This window comes from Anabrus simplex, chromosome 1 (assembly GCF_040414725.1).
Source record: "Anabrus simplex isolate iqAnaSimp1 chromosome 1, ASM4041472v1, whole genome shotgun sequence".
Classification (NCBI taxonomy): domain Eukaryota; kingdom Metazoa; phylum Arthropoda; class Insecta; order Orthoptera; family Tettigoniidae; genus Anabrus; species Anabrus simplex.
In genome coordinates this window covers 193742566-193767474 of record NC_090265.1, presented here as the reverse complement: position 1 = coordinate 193767474, position 24909 = coordinate 193742566, and the positions used below count along the sequence as shown (strand labels likewise).

The following is a 24909-nucleotide window of genomic DNA, read 5'->3' as shown; positions in this document are numbered from 1 at the left end:
TACCAGGCAAATGATTGGGCTATACCTTCATTAAGGCCACGGTCACCTCCTTCCCACTCTCATCCCTTTCCTATTCCATCGTCTCTGTAATAATTTTGTCAATGTCCGTGCGACATAAAGCAAATTGTAAATAGGCCTAATAATAATAATAATAATAATAACAATAATAATAATAATAATAATAATAATAATAATAATAGCAATAACATGCTCTAATGAATTCACATGGTAGCGTTGTCTCCGTGTTGTCTCCGTGCGGTTACTGTAAGTACCACAACCGTATGCATGAAGTCTGCTGTTCCGTTCTCCTGCGGTAGCCAGTCGCCACCAACGCAGCAAGTATTGCCAGCTTCCTAGTACAAGGAGTTAATGAGCTATGTAAATGCATACTGTGTAGAAGCGATACTGACTGGAGGGTGATTGGGGATTTAAATGAGACTATGGAGTGGGTATTTGGCAAACTGGGAGTGAAATTTCTAGATCCTAATGGGTGGGTAGGAGATAGGGATCTGCGCTCAGATGGCCTTCATTTAAACCGCAGTGGTACGTATAAGTTAGGAAATTTGTTTGGAAGGGTAATAGGGAGGTACTTTCAGGGAAACGGGATGGCCTAGGGAGCGGTGATAAGGGAACAGGGAACTGGAAATCAAGTAGGGATGACATAAAATTGTTAGTGTTTAACTGTAGAAGTATTGTAAGGAAAGGAATAGAATTAAGTAATTTAATAGATATATATTTACCAGATATTGTAATAGGAGTTGAATCATGGCTGAGAAATGATATAATGGATGCAGAAATTTTCTCACGGCACTGGAGTGTGTATCGTAGAGATAGGACAGGAAGGGTGGGAGGGGGAGTGTTCATTCTGGTGAAAGAAGAATTTGTAAGCTACGAAAAAGTTAAAGATGGGACACATGAAATTCTAGGTGTAAGGCTCATTTCTAAAGATAATAGGCAACTTGATATATTTGGAGTGTACAGATCGGGAAAGGGTAGCACTGACGCGGATTCGGAATTATTTGATAGGATAGTCAGCTATGTGGGAAATGACATGGAAAGAAATGTGATTGTAGCGGGAGATCTGAATTTGCCAGATGTCAATTGGGAAGGAAATGCGAACGACAGGAAGCATGACCAACAAATGGCAAATAAGTTAATATGGGAAGGACAGCTGATTCAGAAAGTGATGGAACCAACCAGAGGGAAAAATATCCTGGATGTGGTGCTGATAAAACCAGTTGAGCTCTATAGGGAAACTGAAGTAATACATGGTATTAGTGATCATGAAGCTGTTTTTGTGGTAGTTAAAAATAAATGCGATAGAAAGGAAGGTCTTAAAAGTAGGACTGTACCATATGGCTGATAAAGCAGGCATGGGGCAGTTTCTAAAAAGTAGCTATGATCGGAGGAAAACGGTAAATAAAAATGTAAACAGACTCTGGGATGGGTTTAAAGAAATTGTTGAGGAATGCGAAAACAGGTTTGTACCATTAAGGGTGGTAAGGAGGTTCTGTATGAATTGCGCCGAGTAAAATTTGCGCCGTGGAGATTCCCCGCCGGGAGTAGAAGTGGTTTGACAGCTGTCTTAAGCATCTGCTACCTGCGCTGCACCGCAGGGTTTTTTTTCCAAGTTCAAGGAATGTCTGTGAATATCTGTAGTACTGAGACTTTGAAATTAATATATAAAAAATATTATTCACTCTCTTTTTTTTGCTAGTTGTTTTACGTCGCATCGACACAGATAGGTCTTACGGCGACGATGGGACAGGAAGGGGCTAAGGAGTGGGATGGAAGCGGTCGTGGCCTTAATTAAGGTATAGGCCCCGCCATTTGCCTGGTGTGAAAATGGGAAACCATGGAAAATCATTTACAGGGCTGCCGACAGTGGGGTTCGAACCTACTATCTCCCGAATACTGTATACTAGCCGCACTTAAGCGAATGCATCTATCGAGCTCGGTGTTCACTCCATCAATGTTGGTTTCTTGCACATTTAGAAAACCTGCATCGTATTTATATCAGTGGGTGAAACGTGTATAACTACGTAGTTTGACTTAATTTACAAACCAAGTGTGGAAACATGGAATCAGTCTTTCAGTCTTATGAAGGATATCCACAGCCTGTTTGTAGCTAACTGACAAGGTCAGGAATAGAATGAATGAAGAATGAAATACCATTAAAGGAAGAAAATACTGCCGAATGCGAGATCTGACGTGCTTTTGCGGACAAAGATTAATGGATGGCAAATGAAATGTAGCGAATTTGTTGAATAAAGAATGACCAGTGAAAACAGAAAAAAAAACCTGTCTCACCCTACGCTTCCCCGACATGCACCCCTTATGAAGTGATAGGACTCAAGAATGAACCATAGCTACTACAAAGAAAGGAAATTGTGTGCCCTGGTGAGGCCTGTCGCATTCCCCTGGGTATAAAAGACTAATAAATGACAAATGAAATTGTTTCAAACAGTGATGCTGATATAAATATGAATACATCAGAAATAATATTTTGAACGCCAATCATGATAAGGGGTAAGTAGGGACTGGACACTGTCACATTCTGAAACTCGAAACTTCCCTGTGGAATTCCCAAACAAGAACTCTAGTTCCTAGAATGATTAATGACCACGGCGCAAGTTTTACTGATTTTAACACGGCGCAACTTTTACTCGGCGCAACTCATACGACACCGGTAAGGAATGGTAAAGACCCACCTTATTATAATAGAGAAATAAAGAGACTAAGAAGGAGGTGCAGACTGGAAAGAAATAGAGTTAGAAATGGCTGTGGAAGTAAGGAGAAATTGAAGGAACTTACTAGAAAATTGAATCTAGCAAAGAAGGCAGCTAAGGATAACATGATGGCAAGCATAATTGGCAGTCATACGAATTTTAGTGAAAAATGGAAGGGTATGTATAGGTATTTTAAGGCAGAAACAGGTTCCAAGAAGGACATTCCAGGAATAATGAACAAGGGGAGTGTGTATGTGATGATCTTCAAAAGGCAGAAGTTTTCAGTCAGCAGTATGTAAAGATTGTTGGTTACAAGGATGATGTCGAGATAGAGGAGGAGACTAAGGCCAAAGAAGTAATAAAATTTACGTATGATAACAATGACATTTACAATAAGATACAAAAGTTGAAAACTAGAAAAGCGGCTGGAATTGATCAGATTGCTGGGGATATACTAAAGACAATGGGTTGGGATATAGTACCATATCTGAAGTATTTATTTGATTATTGTTTGGTCGGAGGAGCTATACCAGATGAATGGAGAGTTGCTATAGTAGCCCCGGTGTATAAAGGAAAGGGTGATAGACATAAAGCTGAAAATTACAGGCCAGTAAGTTTGACATGCATTGTATGTAAGCTTTGGGAAGGCACTCTTGCTGATTATATTAGACATGTTTGTGAAATTAATAACTGGTTCGATAGAAGGCAATTCGGTTTTAGGAAAGGTTATTCCACTGAAGCTCAACTTCTAGGATTCCAGCAAGATATAGCAGATATCTTGGATTCTGGAGGTCAAATGGACTGTATCGCGATTGATCTGTCTAAAGCATTTGATGGGGTGGATCATGGGAGACTACTGGCAAAAATGAGTGCAATTGGACTAGACAAAAGAGTGACTGAATGGGTTGCTATATTTCTAGAAAATAGATCTCAGATAACTAGATTAGGCAAAGCTTTATCTGACCCTGTAATCATTAAGAGGGGAATTCCTCAAGGCAGTATTATTGGACCTTTATGTTTCCTTATATATATAAATGATATGAGTAAAGGAGTAGAATCGGAGGTAAGGCTTTTTGCGGATGATGTTATTCTCTATAGAGTGATAAATAAGTTACAAGATTGTGAGCAACTGCAACGTGACCTCGAAAATGTTGTGAGATGGACGGCAGGCAATGGTATGTTGATAAACGGGGTTAAAAGTCAGGTTGTGAGTTTCACAAATAGGAAAAGTCCTCTCAGTTTTAATTACTGCGTTGATGGAGTGAAAGTTCCTTTTGGGGATCATTGTAAGTATCTAGGTGTTAATATAAGGAAAGATCTTCATTGGGGTAATCACATAAATGGGATTGTAAATAAAGGGTACAGATCTCTGCACATGGTTATGAGGGTGTTTAGGGGTTGTAGTAAGGATGTAAAGGAGAGTGCATATAAGTCTCTGGTAAGACCCCAACTAGAGTATGGTTCCAGTGTATGGGACCCTCACCGGGATTACCTGATTCCAGAACTGGAAAAAATCCAAAGGAAATCAGCTCGATTTGATCTGGGTGATTTTCGACAAAAGAGTAGCGTTACAAAAATGTTGCAAAGTTTGGGTTGGGAAGAATTGAGAGAAAGAAGAAGAGCTGTTCGAGTAAGTGGTATGTTCCGAGCTGTCAGCGGAGAGATGGCGTGGAATGACATTAGTAGACGAATAAGTTTGAATGGCGTTTATAAAAGTAGGAAAGATCACAATATGAAGATAAAGTTGGAATTCAAGAGGACAAACTGGGGCAAATATTCATTTATAGGAAGGGGAGTTAGGGATTTTAATAACTTACCAAGGGAGATGTTCAATAAATTTCCAATTTCTTTGAAATCATTTAGGAAAAGGCTAGGAAAGCAACAGATAGGGAATCTGCCACCTGGGCGGCTGCCCTAAATGCAGATCAGTATTGATTGATTGATTGATTGATTGATTGATTGATTGATTGATTGATTGATTGATTGATTGATTGATTGATTGATTGATTGAATAATTGGTTTATGATCAAGGTGAATGGAATTCCATGGCAGAAATAGTCCAATGACCCCATAACTCTGAAAAGGCATATTATTCTGATTGAGAGACCTTTAAATCCAAACAATATGATAAATTGATTTGAGTAACAGCCTGAACATTTTAACTATATTTCACATAATGCACCCAAACTTTCTTCCCAAAAGGAAGTTCGTATCCTCTTTGAGGATAAACGAAAGAAGGACAGCTCTTAGAAGAAAGATACTACAATCAGATAGCTGAGTGGGTGTTCATTTTAAGTGGATAGCTTTCCCCTGGCACGTAGCTGAGGTAAGCCTTCAGAGCACAATTAGTGTTGGTCACACGTGCTGGGCTATCCCGATACAGCTGGCCAGCTGCTGGTCACTCAAAGGGTCAGGCTAATCAGCAGGACTTAGTACAGGCAGACAAGAGAATCAGTTGGTCTTGTTGTGACGTAGGAATAAGTTATGACTAACGTATCAATACTCTGACGGTCACGACTATGTATACAAGCCGGGACACTACACAGCTTATAGTGAACTCTCGGCTGTCCCTGTATGAAATATTAACGCTTGTTTGAGCATATCTTAAAAATAACAATCACTTTTGACTGCCCGTAACAAACAATTTTAATAAGAAAAGGTACGTTGTTGTTATTAGGACTGGTGACTTCCAGCATTTTGTCTTTCTGTTATAAGCCATTCTTTCTTCGTTAATTGTTAACAGTGGGAATGTGCAGAATTTTCAGCCAATCGAGCAAATTCATCATCATCATGATCACCACCAAACTTGATTTTAATCCTGTAGCGACTTGACATCAATGAGCTTTCTGTGTTTGAGTTTGAGTCATCAGTCCATAGACTGGTTTGCTGCAGCTCTCCATGCCACCCTATCCTGTGCTAACCTTTTCATTTCTACGTAACTATTGCATCCTACATCTGCTCTAATCTGTTTGTCATATTCATACCTTAGTCTACCCCTACCGTTCTTGCCACCCACACTTCCTTCAAAAACCAACTGAACAAGTCCTGGGTGTCTTAAGATGTGTCCTATCATTCTATCTCTTCTTCTCGTCAAATTTAGCCAAATCGATCTCCTCTCACCAATAATATTCAGTATCTCTACATTCGTGATTCGATCTATCCATCTCACCTTCAGCATTCTTCTGTAACACCACATTTCAAAAGCTTCTATTCTCTTTCTTTCTGAGCTAGTTATCGTCCATGTTTCACTTCCATACAATGCCACACTCCACACAAAAGTCTTCAAAAACATTTTTCTAATTCCGATATCAATGTTTGAAGTGAACAAATTTTTTTCTTAAGAAAACTCTTCCTTGCTTGTGCTAGTCTGCATTTTATGTCCTCCTTACTTCTGCCATCGTTGGTTATTTTACTACCCAAGTAACAATATTCATCTACTTCCTTTAAGACTTCGTTTCCTAATCTAATATTTCCTACCTCACCTGCCTTCGTTCGACTGCACTCCATTACTTTTGTTTTGGACTTATTTATTTTCATCTTGTACTCCTTACCTAAGACTTCATCCATACCATTCAGCAACTTCTCGAGATCTTCTGCAGTCTCAGATAAAATAACAATATCATCCGCAAATCTCAAGGTTTTGATTTCCTCTCCTTGGATTGTGATTCCCTTTCCAAATTTCTCTTTGATTTCCTTTACTGCCTGTTCTATGTAAACATTGAAAAGGAGAGGGGACAAACTGCAGCCTTGCCTCACTCCTTTCTGGATTGTTGCTTCTTTTTCAAAGCCCTCGATTCTTATCACTGCAGACTGACTTTTATACAGGCTGTAGAAAATTCTTCGTTCTCAGTATCTGATCCCTATCATCTTCAGAATCATAAATAGCCTGGTCCAATCAACATTATCGAAAGCCTTTTCTAGATCTACGAATGCCATGTACGTGGGCTTGTCCTTCTTGATTCGATCCTCTAAGATCAGACGTAAAGTCATGATTGCTTCACGTGTTCCTACTTTTCTTCTGAAGCCAAATTGATCTTCCCCGAACTCAGCTTCAACTTGTTTTTCCATTCTTCTGTAAATAATACGTGTTAAAATTTTGCAGGCATGAGATACTAAACTAATAGTGCGGTAGTTTTCACACCTGTCAGCACCGGCTTTCTTGGGAATAGGTATAACAACATTCTGCCGAAAATCGGATGGGACTTCTCCTGTCTCATACATCTTGCACACTAAATGAAATAACCTTACCATGCTGGTTTCTCCTAAGGCAGTCAGTAATTCAGAGGGAATATCATCAATTCCAGGTGCCTTGTTCCTATTTAGGTCACTCACAGCTCTGTCAAACTCTGACCTCAAAATTGGGTCTCCCATTTCATCAGCATCAACAGCCCCTTCATGTTCCAGAACGAAATTATCTACATCGTTACCTTGATACAACTGTTGGATATGCTCCAGCCATCTTTCTGCTTTGTCTTCTTTCCCTAGAAGTGGCTTTCCATCTGAGCTCTTAATATTCATGCACCTAGATTTCCTTTCTCCAAAGGTTTCCTTGATTTTCCTGTATGCAGCATCTACCTTTCCCAGGACCATACAGCCTTCGATATCCTTGCACTTCTCCTTCAGCCATTCTTCCTTAGCTACCTTGCACTTTCTATCCACTTCATTCTTTAATCGCCTGTATTCTTTTCTGCCCTCTTCATTTCTAGCATTCTTGTATTTTCGTCGTTCATCAATCAGGTCTAGTATCTCCTGAGTTATCCACTGATTCTTAGTTGATCTTTTCTTCCTTCCTAACATTTCTTCAGCAGCCCTACTGACTTCATTTTTCATGACTCTCCACTCTTCCTCTATTGTGTTTCCTTCGGCCTTTTCATTTAGTCCTTGTGCCACATGTTCCTTGAAACAATCCATCACACTCTTTTCTTTCAACTTGTCTAAATCCCATCTTTTTGCATTCTTTCCTTTCTTCAATTTCTTCAACTTCAGATGGCATTTCATGACCAACAAGTTGTGGTCAGAGTCCACGTCTGCTCCTGGGAAAGTTTTGCAATCCAACACCTGGTTTCTGAATCTCTGCCTAATCATAATGAAGTCTATTTGATACCTTCCAGTGTCTCCAGGTCTCGTCCACGTATACAGCCGTCGTTTGTGGTGTTTGAACCAAGTATTGGCGAGGACTAAATTATGGTCAGTGCAGAATTCAACCAGCCGACTTCCTCTTTCGTTCCTTTGTCCCAATCCAAATTCTCCTACTGTGCTACCTTCTCTCCCTTGGCCTACCACTGCGTTCCAGTCTCCCATCACAATTAGATTCTCGTCACCTTTGACATATTGTATTAAATCTTCTATCTCCTCATATATTCTTTCAATTTCTTCATCATCCGCTGAACTAGTAGGCATATAGACCTGCACTATTGTGGTGGGCATTGGTTTGGTGTCTATCTTGGCGACAATAATTCTTTCACTATGCTGGTCGTAGTAGCTTATCCGCTGCCCTATTTTCTTATTCATTATTAAACCAACTCCTGCATTACCCCTGTTTGATTTCGTGTTGATAATTCGGTAGTCGCCTGACCAAAAATCCTGGTCTTCCTGCCAACGTACTTCACTTATACCAACTACATCTAACTTTAGCCTATCCATCTCCCTTTTCAGATTCTCTAACCTACCACAACGATTCAAACTTCTAACATTCCACGCTCCGACTCGCAGAATGTCAGTATCCATCTTCCTGATGATCGCCCCCTCTCGTGTAGTCCCCACCCGGAGATCCGAATGGGGGACTAGTTTACCTCCGGAATATTTTACCCGGGAGGAAGCCATAATCAGTACATCATTCATACAGAGAGAGCTGCATGTCCTCGGGAGGTGGTTACGGCTGTAGTTTCCCGTTGCTTTCAGCCGTGTAGCAGTAACAACACAGCTAAGCCATGTTGAGTAATATTACAAGGCCGTATCAGTCAATCATCTAGACTGCCGCCCTTGCAACTACCGAAAGGCTGCTACCCCCCTTTCGATGAACCATTCGTTAGTCTGGTCTCTCAACAGATACCCATCCGATATGGTTGCACCTGCGGCTCGGCTATCTGCATCATTGGGACACGCAAGCCTCCCCACCGCGGCAAGGTCACATGGTTCGTAGAGGAGGATGAGCTTTCTATGACGTAAAATGTCACACCTGCCTTTGGATTTATGGAAATACCAACTTGAGGAGTCTTGAAAGATCCATGCACAAAAAATGTTCACCACATGGCTTTCTGTAACCATCAACAAGAGGCAGGCCTATCAGTCAGGAGACAATAAGATCTAGATATTTATCTTCTTTACGTAGACAATCGAGCCTTGTGTAACGTATCAGTGACATTATAACTTATATATCATCTCTGTAGCTTTTACAGAACTGCGATCTTTGAACTTGTGAACCCAGGTATGACTACCAAACAGTAATCTGATAACGGGAATCACTTTATTGAACTTGATCAGAGTTTCTGTCTTGGTCTTGCTGAGTCGGAAATTATCTGCATTTAGAACTGTCGCCCAGGTGCTTACCTAGTATTTTCTTAAAGGTTTTCAAAGAAGTTGAAAATTTATCTAACATTTTCCTCGATAATTATTCAAATCCCGCATTCCTTGTCCTATAAATGAATATTATTCTTAATTTGTCCTCTTGAATTCCAACTTTATCTTCATATTTCCTGCTCTTAAAAGATCCACCCAATCTTATTTGTCTACTAATGTAATTCTACGTCAACTCTCCACTGACAGTTCGGAACATACTGCTTAGTCGAGCAGCTCGTCTCCTTACTCCCGAGTCTCCCCAGCCCAAATTTGAGTCATTTTTGTAACATTACTCTTTTGTCGGAAATCACCCAAAATAAACCGTGCTGCTTTCCTTTGTATCTTTTCCGGATCTTGTATCAAGTAACCCTGGTATGTGTCCCATATATCGGAACCATACTCTAACTAGGATCTTAATCGCCCTCTCCTTTAAATCCTTACTGCAACTCCTAAATACCCTAGTAACAATGTGAAGAGATTTGTATCCTTCATTTACAACCTCGTTAATGTAATTATCCCAATGAAGATCATTCCTAACACACCTAGATACAGTACTTGCAGTGATCTCCATGAGGTAATATCACCCCACCAGCACAGTAATTAAACCTGGAAGAGCATTTCCTCTTCGTAAAACTCACAACGATGCTCATTCCGTTTACCATCATACCATTGTCTGCTGTCCGTCTCACAACATTGTCGTGCTCTTCTGTGTTTTTTCCATTGTAACACATATTTGTCCGAATTTGTTATATACCTTCATTATATAGGACATCGTATCCCAAGGACCTCATTGATCCCAATTTGTAATACCGAAGGCTGGTTGTATCCTCAACAGCTCCGCCAATAGCTGCCATAAACGGCCTAAGCGTCGGTGAAGACGCCTGGTAGGGAATCCTGAGTCAGGTACTTTGTTGGGTACAATATGAACAAATAAATACAGGCGTACGTATTGCATATTTAACTAATATTATTTATTAACCTTTGTATTGGGAGCTAAAAAAAAATAAGAATGCTGTCAGTAATTATATTATTGTTATAACCCAGTTCGACATATCGATCGCTTTCTTTTAAAACCTCGTATGTCCCAATGCTCTTCCTACCCATTACATTCCTTAAGACTGGTCACGCCTCCCAGCCACATATTAATATGCAGTCCATCAGAACGACGTTCATTGTGTTAATTTTCCTATGCTAGTGTGTAAAGGAAAATTAACCTAAATATATTATGCTGTAGGAGTGCGTAAATTCGCCATGCAAACACCATCCCTACAATACGGTCTGGTAAAGTCCATTTTTCTTTAGACATAAGCATAGGAAATCGAACACAACGAAAATTATTCTGATGGACTCCATATAAATATGTGGGAGGCGTGATCAGTCCTAAGGAACGTAATAGTTAGGAAGAGAATTGAGACATACGACGTTTTAAAAGAAAGCCAACGATATGGGGTTCCTTACTTTTGTGCATGTTCATTACAAGAAAGAAACGCTAAATAATTTCTTGTGGCTATTTCTAGCCGAGTGCAGCCCTTGTAAGGCAGACCCTCCGATGAGGGTGGGCGGCATCTGCCATGTGTAGGTAACTGCGTGATATTGTGGTGGAGGATAGTGTTATGTGTGGTGTGTGAGATGCAGGAATGTTGGGGACATCACAAACACCCAGCCCCCGGGCCACTGGAATTAACCAATTAAAGTTAAAATCCCCGACCCGGCCGGGAATCGAACCCGGGACCCCCTGAACTGAAGGCCAGTACGCTGACCATTCAGCCAACTAGTCGGACGAAGGAAACGCTGACAAATAAGTTACACCCATAATTCTTAATCTTCGGAAATAAATATCTTCTGTTTCTTATTTTATTGCAGGTCAGTGTCAAAATCCCTATTCACACAGGTGCGTTGTCGAGAACTGAAGTAGTACGATAGACACGAACGAAGGGCCTGTTTCTCGAGAATTCTCGTAGTTTATACACTCTCTGCTAGGGTTCATGATCAATCGACACTTCTCCCTAGCATTTGATTATTTTTTCTAAAGCAGACTGGATGTGCTGCAAAATTCCACAAAGAAGAATGTGCCACAAACCTCTGCTCTAGGATATCGACCATCAGTCCACCAAGTCGCAGTCTGAGCCCCCAGCCACGACGACCTCGTCTTACTGATGTGGTTGATCAGCTATAGTTCCTCACTAACTTGATCTAGCACAACTGTATTGGTCATCTTATGTTCCGGCTTATTCACACAAATATATCTAGGGATCTTCTGAAATTAGCGATTTAATATGTGTGATTCGATGTTAATTAGTAACCGAATGAAATGCTGATGGATAGCCGTAACTGAGAAAAATATCAAAGATGCTTCATCTCATCATATTATGGAGAAATTATTTCATTCGGGGTAGATCCATAGGCACCAAGACAGTTTCCCCTTTTCGATACACTTGTCGACTCGAAATTCCATATATATTTTTCTCGGTAATGATTTCTGAAGGGAAATTTGACACTTTTTTTCTCTTAGCGGGTCCAGCAACAAATATCCAAGGCTTTAAGTTTTTTTTTACGTCATCTTTGTTCAGAGTCCAGCTATCGCTACAGTATGTCACAATTGGCGATAAGTATGTTTCACAAGTATTTTCTTCTTAAGCTAATGGTCATGGTACGCTGTCATATAAGAAACTGACCATTTCATCGAAATGTGATTAGATCATACCGGTATTTGGCATTCTAAGTGTTAAGGAATATCATGAGGCTTATGTCGTCGTTAATGGCTTTGAAGAGATCAAAGAGTATGGTGATTCACTGAAATTAATAACACATGACTTCGTAATGAATATCATTGTTCAAGAATTGCATTACAGCATTATTAGCCCGCAGGGGAAAAATATTGAGAGCCGATGTCACTATCTGATTTCATACATACTTTGCTTATCAAATTATGACATCGAAATAGACGGACAACTCACAAGCAGACAGGAAGACGGACAAGTAAGCAAAAGATAGGCCAAGAGATGGACAAGATGGAAATGCAGATTGTCATACAGACTGTCGGACGGACAAGGTGACATGTAAGTGGACAGACAAACAGACAAATAGATGGACAGATAAAAAGGGCTTCTCAACTTTTAGACGTTCCAGAAATAAGAACAGACCTTGAGAACAGAACTCTTTCCTCCATAGAGCGAATACCTACGTATCTCACGAACATCATCCGCAAACTAATTAAAGCGCAGTCTACTTAAAGAAGAAGCAATGCGGTGTAACTACAAAATTTTTGTTGTAGCCCCTCACTAAATAGCTTATTGACTCGTTTCTCACCCCTGCTTGCCTTGCGCCCAAGATCGTAGATTCGCAGTCGGTGGAAAAGTCCATAACAGCCCAAGACGTTCATGTGTGCATGTAAAGTAACTATTTTACTAAATGACCTCTTAATGTGCTATTAACAGTTCATTTAGTAACATTATCATTCTATTTAAATCTATCTACATACATGTAGAATATAACGCTATTTCTTTGCACTGTATTTAGGATTTTGAAAATGATGGATGAGCAGAAAATACTTACGATAATCTAGATCACGTGGAATAATAATAATAATAATAATAATAATAATAATAATAATAATAATAATAATACGTTATTTATTTTTAATTTTATATATCGTCGCTCCTATGCCAAAACCAGGAGTGTGACAATGTTCTTCCTATCCATTATTTCCCCTAAAACTGATCACGCCACCCAGCCGCATATGGATATACAGTCGTCAGAACAATTTTCGTTGAGTTAATTTTCCTATGCGCTTGTGTAAAGGAAAATGAACGTTACTGTACCATACTCTAGGAATGTATGTTTGCGTGACGTATTTACTCATTCCTGGAGAATGACGTATTTAAGGTTCATTTTCCTTTACAGATGGGCATAGGAAAATGAACTCAACGAATATTGTTCTGATGGACTAAATATCCATATGTGGCTGGGAGCCGTGACTAGTCTTAAGGAAAATGGGTAGGAAGAACATTGGGTGATATGACCTTTCTCCCGAACTGCGATTTATCTACTACCCAAGGAACACTATTCTTCCACTTGAATTTCTGCATTTCCTACTCTAATATATCGACGGTTTTCTTCTAAAACCTCGTATGTTCCAATGCTCTTCCTACCCATTATATTCCTTAAGACTGGTCACGCCTGCCAGGCACATATTTATATGCAGTCCATCAGAATAATTTCATTATGTTCATTTTCCTCTGCTACACTGTAAAGGAAAACGAACCTTAAATACATTATACCGTAGGAGTGCATAAATTAGCCATGCAAATACCATCCCTACAATAAGGTCACAGTCCAGCAGAGGAAAATGAACACAACGAAAATTATTCTTATGGACAGCATATCAGTATGTGGCTGAGAGGCGTGACCAGTCTTAAGGAATATAATGGGCAGAACGAGCATTGAGACATACGAGGTTTTAAAAGAAAGTCAGGGGCCGATGACCTTCGATGTTAGGCCCCTTAAAACAACAAGGATCATCATCATCAAAAGAAAGTCAACGATATTCTGCACCCTAAATGTATGCGAATGCAGTCCATTGCGTTTGCTTTCGATTTACTTATTTTCATCTTTCACTCCCTCTCTAAGACTACGGCCTCATCATTCAGCAATTTCTCCAGATCTTCTACAGACTCGTATAAAATATTATTATTATTATTATTATTATTATTATTATTATTATTATTATTATTATTATTATTATTACAAATATACATCTTCGTTACAGCATTCATTCTGCAAGCCTCTGCGAATTAAGTAGGTGCCTTCACATTCCTCTGTAGCATCCTTTAGTTAGCATTACATCGTTAAAAATTGAGTATAACATTGGTCACCTTCGTTTCCCTCTACTTCTCTTATAATAATAATAATAATAATAATAATAATAATAATAATAATAATAATAATAATAATAATAATAATAATAATAATATTAATAATAATGTTATTGGATTTACGTCCCACTAACTGCTTTCACGGGTTTTGGAGACGCGGAGGTGCCGGAATTTATTCCCGCAGGAGTTATTTTACGTGTCAGTAAATATACTGACACGAGGCTGACGTATTTAAGCAACTTCAAATACCACCGGACTGAGCCAGGATCGAACCTGCCAAGTTGGGGTCAGAAAGCCAGCGCCTCAACCGTCTGAGCCATCTCTTACTCTCAAGGGACTAGTCCATTATTCTTCTAGGTAACCTATCCTCCTACATGCGTCTCACGTCGTCTCATCACCGAAGCCGGTTTATGCGTACGGTTTCATCCATCGAGATTATTATTTACTTAGGCTTTACCTCCTTATTTCGAGTATTCTCCTGCCATCCTTTGTAGCAGTAATTCTTCTTCTTCTTCTTCTTCTTCTTCTTCTTCTTCTTCTTCTTCTTATTATTATTATTATTATTATTATTATTATTATTATTATTATTATTATTTCCTAAGAAATTGCATCGGTCAACATGCAAAATCTCTTCGACTTTAAAATAGTCAGTCCCTATTCATTTTTATATGAAAAGGGAATATGACGTTTGAAATGCTTAGTTCTCATTTTCTTGCAGAACATAAATTGATTTTATAATTGAGTGAAATATTGCTATTTTTCAGAAATAACAATTAAATAGTCCGCCTCTGTGGTGTAGTGGTTAGCGTGATTAGCTGCCACCCCCGGAGGTCCGGGTTCGATTCCCGGCTCTGCCACGAAATTTGAAACGTGGTACGAGGGCTGGAACGGGGTCCACTCAGCCTCGGGAGGTCAACTGAGTAGAGGTGGGTTCGATTCCCACCTCAGCCATCCTGGAAGTGGTTTTCCGTGGTTACCCACTTCTCCTCCAGGCAAATGCCGGGATGGTACCTAACTTAAGGCCACGGCCACTTCTTTCCCACTTCCTTGTCTATCCCTTCCAATCTTCCCCATCCCCCGCAAGGCCCCTGTTCAGCATAGCAGGCGAGGCCGCCTGGGCGAGGTACTGGTCATTCTCCCCAGTTGTATCCCCCGACCAAGAGTCTGAAGCTCCAGGACACTGCCCTTGAGGCAGTAGAGGTGGTATCCCTCGCTGAGTCCGAGGGAAAAACCGAACCTGGAGGGTAAACAGATGATGATGATGATGAACAATTAAATAACATTTTGGTTAAAAATATACGTCGGAAACACTGAGTAAACTATACTTTTATCCCGGGGAACCCATTTTAATTACATTAATTGTGCTTATGGAAACCGAAATTGTGCGTGGTTCTCCGGTCATTTCTCAGTAATTCACCGAGTTGAGGCTGAATCAAAATGAAGATAATTATGGTGATTAGTAATTTTATTATGATTAATTACAGTGCTAAATACAGTACATGTCAATATGAAGATGACGGGGTCTGTTTGACAGTGGGAATTTGTCATCTGTTAAATGTATCCAGGGAACACAAACAATCCTGAGCTATATTTGGCAGCTGGTAATAAAGCGTGACATGGTATTAACAGATTTTCCCCCAGCAGAAAGTGAGAACACCAACTCGCTAATTAACAGAGCAGGGAAGGGTTGGTCGGAAGGCGGTCTGCCATTCATTTCCTCCCCAACACATATAGCCTATACAAAGCTTGATATTTGTACTGATTTCCGTTGAACAAGTATTGGTAATTCGAACAACAAAAGACTGAACATTCTAGAATTGTTCGAACATTCACTAATTACTTTTAAAATGTATTTGTACTGGCATGAACCCAGGTTTGCCTATATCTCTCAATACATATCCTTTAAACATTAAATAAGCATTATTTGAAAGATATACCTACTCAATCTGACAAAACTTATCTTTAAATAAATGGTGTATGGCCTCCGGAGAAGCCTGGTGGGTCTTTTTCTCGTAGACGGCCGAATAGGCGACCTGCATGTCTGTGAAGATGAGGACCCTACCTAGGATGATTTCTAATGCTGAATAGGCTACGCCACACACACCCAGCCCCCGAGCCAGTGGAATTAACCAATTAAGGTTAAAATCCCCGACGCGGCCGGGAATCGAACCAGAACCCTCTGGACCAAAGGCCAGCACGCTAACAATTTAGCTATGGAGCCGGACAACTTATCGTTAACATAGAGTATAAAATTCGGACTTCTGGATGAATAATTCTCCATTTCTACACGTTGTGACCAAACGAATGAGGAAAATAAATGCTTGGTGTCAGGAAGATATACGAATAAGTGAAGCATGCACGTGTACAAACGTCTATGCTATGCCACATTTTTGTAAACATTGCATTATTTTCGGAACATGGGTCTATTATGTTTCCTTGATCCGGTGTTTGTAATTGGTTTCAGTATGTTGCAACAAGTACTTTCACCATTCCTACATTCTGACGCGAAATGCTCTTCTTAAAAACTTGGAACTAAAGTTACATTCGCTTCCCAAGCGAACTACGACAGCAGTGTCACGCATTGAAAATAGATGTTCATGATTATTCTAGTCAAAAGTTTATTATACTACTCCTGTTTACGTTTATTTAATTTCTCGTAAACAAAATAGATATCGTCGCTTCACCGGTAAAATGCTGTATCCCACAATACTCTTCCTATCCATTATTCTCCTTAAGGCTGGTCACGCCTCCCAGCCACATATGGATACGCAGTCCATCAGAGCAATGCCCGTTGTGTTCGTTTTCCTATGTCGACGATTAAACGAAAATGAACCTTACATGCATTGTACACTAGGAGTGCGTAAATACGTAATGCAAACGTACATTCCTACAGTACGGTACAGTAAGGTTCATTTTCCTTTACACATGGGCATAGGAAAATGAACACAACAAAATTTGTTCTGATGGACTGCATATCCATACGAGGCTGGGAGGCGTGACCAGTCTTAAGGAGAATAATTGATAGGAAGAGCTTTGTGGAATACAACCTTTTACCGGTCGAGCGACGATATGCAGTCACAGATGAGAGTGGTGATCGTAAAGTTAGTTGTCGCCGAGTGATGTACACAAATCGACAAGAAACATGTGTCTATAAAGAAGAAGTAACGCATACATCAGGAAATCCCATAACAACCTTATTCCATTTCAACATTATCCAATTGTGTCATCAAGAAATGAGAACGTTCTAATTTGTGAAATATTTTAAAATGTTGACTTGGTCCTTGTGTATTCAGATGATTTATCAATCAGGAGGAAAAAGAAAGACCTGAAAATATCCTGAAATACCCCCGAAACGAGGAGCACCGTAGTTTTTATTTAAACCTAAAAAGAAATTACTCACTGCAGAGAAATGTTCCTATATTTTACTGTTACAAATTACTTAAAGATGCCAATTCTAAATAAATAACTTGGTTTCTTCAATTCCTGTTTTATACTCACCATTTATGATATCACTCTAAGACATTAAACTTGGAAGATTTGGCCTACTCTGATGAATTTACAACCCACTGTAGGTAAGGAAACACTTCAGATTTAATATTAATGTCAAAACTCCCGTAAGTTGAATTTTTTACAGCATATTAAACCACGTACGCCTTAAAATCTACTTGCACTTAAAACTGTCCATCGGATGAACTAAGAACTTTTCAACTTTGTTTTAAATTACAGTTTTCAGTGGGCATATATTGCATCCATCGACTAGGGCTTTAAAAGGGTGCAATATAAAACTCAAACTTTATTCGACTCCTGCATCGCATCTTCACGATGATAATCATATTCAGTCTGCCCCAACATCTCACTGCAGATGACTACCCCAACTCAGTACGTCCAGAAGGAGTTCATTTAAATCACGGCCCAATATTCAGAAAGAGTTCATTTCAATATTACCGACCTTGAAAGTTTATTTACTTTCGTCTTCCTGTTGTTTTTGTTGTTGTTGTTGGTGGTGGTGGTGGTGGTGGTATTGACGTTGTTAGTTCATTCATTATTTGGGGTATTATTGTCAACAGATTCGAGCTGTTGAACTGTGAGTATTGTTTGTTTTGGTCTTTTTGCTGGAAGATGTAGGCCCACCTGTTATTATTCAGATAATTTAGGGTATGGTGCCCCAGGTCTTGAAACTAAGTCCTATTACAGAATTAACTTGTAATTATTGCGTATGATCTCCAAGGGCAAATCACCTCAGGACAACCACCGAAAATTACCGTGAACAGAGCTCGAATCCCTCAGCTTTGTCTTTCTATTCTTATTACGTGTCTGAAATATAGGGCTATTTCTATCTAAACATGTATTTAAGACAGACACATGTCTGAAGACATTTCGTCGCTCTTATGCTAAAACCGCGAATGTGACAATGCTCTTCCTATCCATTATTTCCCTTAAGACTTGTCACGCCTCCCAGCAACATGCTGATATGCAATCCATCATAACACATTTCGTTGAGTTCCTTTTCCAATGCTGACGTGTAAAGGAAAATGAACCTTACTGTATCGTACTGTGGGAATGTATGTTTGCATGACATATTTACTCACTCCCAGAGTATGATGTAACTTATTTAAGGTTCATTTTCCTTTACACATCGGCATAGGAACGTGAACTCAAGGAAAATTCTTCTGATGGAATGTACATCAATATGCGGCTAGGAGATGTGACCAGTGTTAAGAGAAATAATGAGTAGAAAAAGCATTGTCACATTCGCGATTTTGGCATAGGAACGACGATTTGTGTGACTAGTCACACTCCACAGAAGTTAAACTAATCCAAGAAGCAGTGTGAAAAAAGTCTAAGTCATTTATATGGAAACTTATAGAAGAATAAAAGAAAAACTTGGAGTTTTTATGATAAACTTGATATCATTATCACGAGACCTCCAGTTTTATTTGGAATCTGAACTACAAGGCATGAAGCCGTCTTTAATAATTCTGTTTTAGCCAGGATTCAAATTGTAATTGGTGATACGTCAGCTACCATGCGCTGAGGAAAATTATGCCTGTTAATAGCTTTGAAATGACACTTGCTGTGACTAGAAGCACAGTTTCCTATGTCTTACCTACTTCAATTTCCTAGCACTGAAATTCTCGTCTTAATGAAGACCTTCATTTAGTTTCATTTTCTTTGGTCTGTCGACGCTAATCCCTAGTGAATCACCTGAACAGCAGGGCTAAGACAGATGTGTCCAGACCCTATCCGTCTTGCGGTCTCCCTAATTGTCGCGGCCAACTCCCATTACTTAATTTCTCATTCGTCACGGCAGGCATTAAGTCACAGGAATTGGAACGTGCTTTCACTGCGGTTTCCTCAAACTTAGTTCCCAGCCGCCTACGAAAGAATGGACAAATTCTCTTCAGGATACTAAAAGTTATCTTGTAAACGTAGAACATAAACAATTCGAAGAAGAATAGTTTTAAACTAAAACTCTAAACGTGAGTAACAGCTTGTGCTGTACAATTAGAAACATTAGGGGCCTACCTTCCATCGCTTAAATACAAAGAAAATTCCCTTTTATCTGCAATTTTCTAGTTTCTCCCTAATTAGGCACACAAAATTCAAAAATAGGTTAACTTTTCCTTTGTTTGTCCATCTGTTTCCTTTTTGTTTGTTTGTTTGTTTGTTTGTTTGTTTGTTTGTTTGTTTGTTTGTTTGTTTGTTTGTTGTCTACAACGACATAGAGAAGACACTATAATTATTTATATTTTACGGACTCAATACACATGTTACTAAGAGATTTTTTAACTTCCCTTTATAGTGAATTTCCAGTGACAAGAAGCAAAGGCTTAACTATCAGAACGTACAACGTTCAGAAACACGCCATTGACGGGACCAAGATACAAAAATATATGAGAAAAGATACATCCAGTCTCCAACCCCTGTTAATACTATGGGCTATTTTTTGAATCGCCCTAAAGCAAATTGAAAAAAGAATCAAGAACAGTGGGAAGTGAATAAGCACCATCTACTATGAAGCTTGCACCTTGATACTAGCAGACAATTTAGAATACCTACTTTATATTATCGAAGACTGACCACAACAGGCTTCGTCAATCATACTGCAGAATTTTAAAATGTGGATATATAGCAGACTTCGTGAATGTGACATACATACATAAATACTGTTAATAAATATAAATAATCACTTTATGAGTTATTTTGTCATATTAAAATCACTTTCCTTGAGTATGATGACGATTTCGTGAAGATCGGAACATACACTCCTTTCTCACATTAATGTGAGATTATAGGACGTATCCTCAATAGTCTTTCACCTCCCAGCACTTATCATTTTATACATTTTTGAAGCTTTCATTGTAGTTTCTATTCTTTAATATTTTGTTTCATTTCTAACTAACCAGTATTGTTACAATATTCAGTTTGATAATATCGACTACTTACTTCTAAAACATCGTATGTGACAATGCTCTTCCTATCAATTATATTCCTTAAGACTGGTCACGCTTCCCAGCCACACGTGGATCTACAGCCAATTCGCACAAACAAAGTAGAATTCTAAATTTGGTCACACGAGAATTTCCTCAAGCAATGTTTCCAATATCGATCAACAAATTTTGGTCCATGTGCACTTGATGCATCAATTTTGAGCCATTAAGTACTCCATAAACTAAAGAAGTACCGTCAAGTTGAGTGAATGTGGCAAATACTTCATCATAGTCAGCAGAGCATACAACATCCTGAAGAAGGGTGTCATCTATTGCAGTCACAACTCTGCAGACTGTTGCTTTTTAACCCTTTACTGCATTGTGTTGTCATGAGGCAACATATATCACTTTTCACCTACGTAAGTGAATACAGATTGTGGACAGACGGAGGTAGTTTTACTGCATACCTTCAACTGTACATCAATCAAACACATACGCCAGTGGTGCCTTTTTATTTTACGTGACAGACGATAAAGCAGTCCTATAACCAAAGGTACTCCTTCCACCACATCAACATCCACGCGAACCAACCACCGTTTATTTTCTGTGGACCCTCCCCATCCCATTACCACAGGCTTCAGGAGTACATCTGGCTCAACCTCAAAGACATTACCGACGTATGGTCGTGCAAGTATACTTCCACCTTGCAATAGGTGCCCATGACCAGTGGGCAGTAATGATCGGTCTTAGAATGTTAAAAGCTTTGGGTAAAATCGCGAAAAATCGTATATATACATCTCCCCAGTTAAGAATTGTTGGCAAATCTAAGACACTGAACGCTAGTTGAAGTTTAAAGCTTGAATTTTTCGTCACCAAACGCAAACGAAAAGTAGTTCATGCAGTAGGGTGTTAAATACCATGCATATCACAAACACAATGATACTGTATATCCCCACCAACCCGTGGAGTGCCACGTAAAGCTGCTGTTTCGAGGTTATGCTTCATTCCTTGCAGTGGAACATTCTATTAACAATCATATCAAGCAAATACTCAAAGGTTCTGTGGGGCCGATCACCTTCGATGTTAGGCCCCTTAAAACAACAAGCATCATCAAGCAGCAAGCAGCAAAAGTTCTGTAATCTAACCTAAATCTCCCATTGTATTCATATGTTTGCTACATACAAGTACAGGCTGTTTTTGGCCTAACGTCTATTGAACGGTGAATACCTACACTCATTCCTCATTACTATTTGAATCGAGTCGACCACTTCACCGGTCTTCACAATTTTATGCCTACAACTTGTTTTCCAGTAAATGACCGGGCCAGGGATGGAATGAATGAAGCCAAAATATTAAAATACCACTCACTTTGGTTTCCCTAACAACATGGATTATGGATCAAAATACACTCCTGGAAGTTTTTTTTTCTTTTTTTCTTTTTCTTTTTTGCTAGTTGTTTTACGTCGCACCGACACAGATAGGTCTTACGGCGACGATTGGACAGAAAAGGGCTAGGAGTGGGAAGGAAGCGGCCGTGGCCTTAATTAAGGTACAGCCCCAGCATTTGCCTGGTTTATTTATTTATTTGTATCAGAAGCATACATTTTACATAGCATAATGGTACTTAATGACATACATATCAAATAGTGTCTGCCCAGAATTTTGCCAAATCACGGGCATTAGGTGTTGCAGCCATCAAGTCCTCTATTGTGCAACTTAAAGGACACTTACTACAGTTCATGAAATGGGCTGTGGTTTGGTCTTCACCAATTTCGCATTGCCTGGATGTGCCAGGAAAGCCCCGCTTTACCATATTGGTTCTTGATCTACCAACCCCAGTGCGAAGCCTGTTCAACGATTTCCACGTAGAAAATGGGAAACCACGGAAAACCATTTTCAGGGCTGCCGACAGTGGGGTTCGAACCTACTATCTCCCGAATACTGGATACTGGCAGCAAGGTCGGTACTCCTGGAAGTTTTTTTTTTTTGCTAGGGGCTTAACGTCGCGCCGACACAGATAGGTCTTATGGCGACGATGGGATAGGAAAGGCCTAGGAGTTGGAAGGAAGCGGCCGTGGCCTTAATTAAGGTACAGCCCCAGCATTTGCCTGGTGTGAAAATGGGAAACCACGGAAACTCCTGGAAGTAATCCCAATAATATGAGTACCGTTTATTAGTCATGTTGTCTATGAAACAATTTACTAATATTATTAGGAATATTTACTAATCATTTTGACTCATAAACTACAGTAATTACAAATATTAATACCTAATCATTCTATGAACGTAATACTAATAATATTAGTTCACATATTGGTTTCCTGAGATCCTCCGTGTCTTAGGCGGTAGCGCCGGCCTCTCACCGCTGGATCCCCTGGTTCAAAGCCCGGTCACTCCATGTGTGATTTGTGCTGGACAAGGCGAAGGTGGGACATATTTTTCTCCGGGTAATCAGGTTTGCCCTGTCATCTTTCACTCCAGTAACACTCTCCAAGGGGCCGATGACCTTCGATGTTAGGCCCCTTAAAACAACAAGCAACAAGCAAGCAACACTCTCCAATATCATTTCATTACATCTGTCATTAATTAATCATTGCCCCAGAGAATTGCGACAGACTTCGGCAGCCGACACATTTACTATCCTCGCCTATATATGGGGGCTTCATTCATTCCATTCCTGACCCGGTGAAATGAGTGGAAACAGGCTGTGGATTTTATTATTGGTTTCTAATAATATTAGTGAAAGATATCGTCATTGCCGGGACAAAACCTCCTATGTGATAATACCTTTGGAGATATACTGACCCGCAGCATATACAGTATGAAGAGCGATAATGCCTTGACACTCCGCACACAATATTGCACTTTAGATGACAGAACCTTACAGGCCAAAGTTCTAAGCTAACAAATTTCACATAGGAGGTTTTGTCCCGGCAGCGACGATATTTTATGAAACAGGTTCCAGTACTGATGATCCTGCTAACGCTATAATCGATAGGACCTACCTTGTTAGCAGAACTAATAGTATCAGTATAGCATGTAAAGTGGCTTACTTGTATCTTAAACTTAAATAGATTGCGCTTATTCTATGTTTCAGTTCCCAAAACCAATAACGGCATGGGAGAGTATGGTGCCGGTGGCGCTGGAGCCGGCTATGTGACCGGAGGAACTTTGGGATCAACAGGGCCTCTCTCCAGTTGCAGCGTGGGCAGCAACATCATGGGTGGTGGAGGAGGAGGAAGTACCGTGCTGGGTCTCGGAGGCAACAGCTTGAACAACACAGGCCGCACCAACTTCACCAACAAACAACTCACGGAGCTCGAGAAAGAGTTTCACTTCAACAAGTACCTGACACGTGCGCGCCGGATAGAGATCGCCTCTGCGCTGCAGTTGAACGAGACGCAGGTGAAGATCTGGTTCCAGAACCGCCGAATGAAGCAAAAGAAACGCATGAAAGAGGGACTTATTCCCACAGAACCCATTACCAACGGAGTGACCAGCGGTAACACTGCGTTAGGGGGTGGTGTCAGCGGTATCAGTAGCGGCAGCAATTCGCCCACTAGTGTTAGTAACAGTGACGTCACAGCACCTCCTCTTAGCAATGAAAATAGCCAGGAATCATCTCCTGCTACTGGGGAGCACTGAACTAGTATCACTTGACTTAAGAGGTACACTGGAGTTCAGTAAAATGTTCAACTTAATTTCCCAAGTTCGAGGAAACGCACTGAGAGCAGAAACGAACAAGAGATGCTATCAGTCGCGGAGAACACGAGAGTTTAAACGAATATCAGCCGTGTAAGATAACTTTAGTATTAATTTATGGAAGGAAATACTCGCAATATTGGTTAGGAACTTGCTTACTAACTTATAATTCAAATTATGTTGTTGTTATTGTTACATATAAGAAGGTATGAACTAAATTCTTATGGGATCTGCCGAATATCCTGTGTGGATCTGACGTCTATCCTGGTGCGTGTAGTTGTAATTATCTGAGGGCTGAGGCTAAGAAGGAGTGGAGGCAGGCCTCTATTTGAGGTACCATCGCGGGAAGATGAAATAGGAGACCATAGCAAAACTGCTCTAGAATGGTCGAGAATGAATTTTAAAACCGTTTCTTTCCTCAGTTGCTCGGTCTGTTCACCTATTCAAACATGGAATATCTCAAATTATGGTACCTTGCCTCATTCAATTTATTTTAAGAAACCTGTGGCAGTAAGGTTCTAAACACTGCATACATGCCACTACACTATATTTATGTTTTTATTTGGTCTTGAGATATCATCATCATATAATTTAGATTCTAAAAGAAATGAAGGT

At 39.9% G+C, this 24909-nt stretch overlaps 1 protein-coding gene across 1 annotated transcript in view; it reads left to right on the top strand.

Moving 5' to 3' along the window:
- LOC136860878 (homeobox protein Hox-B1b-like) overlaps positions 1 to 24426 on the top strand; it is a 391631-nt gene extending 367205 nt beyond the window's left edge. The window contains exon 2 of the mRNA XM_067138787.2: positions 23690 to 24426. Coding sequence (XP_066994888.2) covers positions 23690 to 24237 — 548 coding nt within the window. The 3' untranslated portion in view covers positions 24238 to 24426. The remainder of the gene's footprint in view (positions 1 to 23689) is intronic.
- The last annotated feature ends 483 nt before the right edge of the window (positions 24427 to 24909 follow it).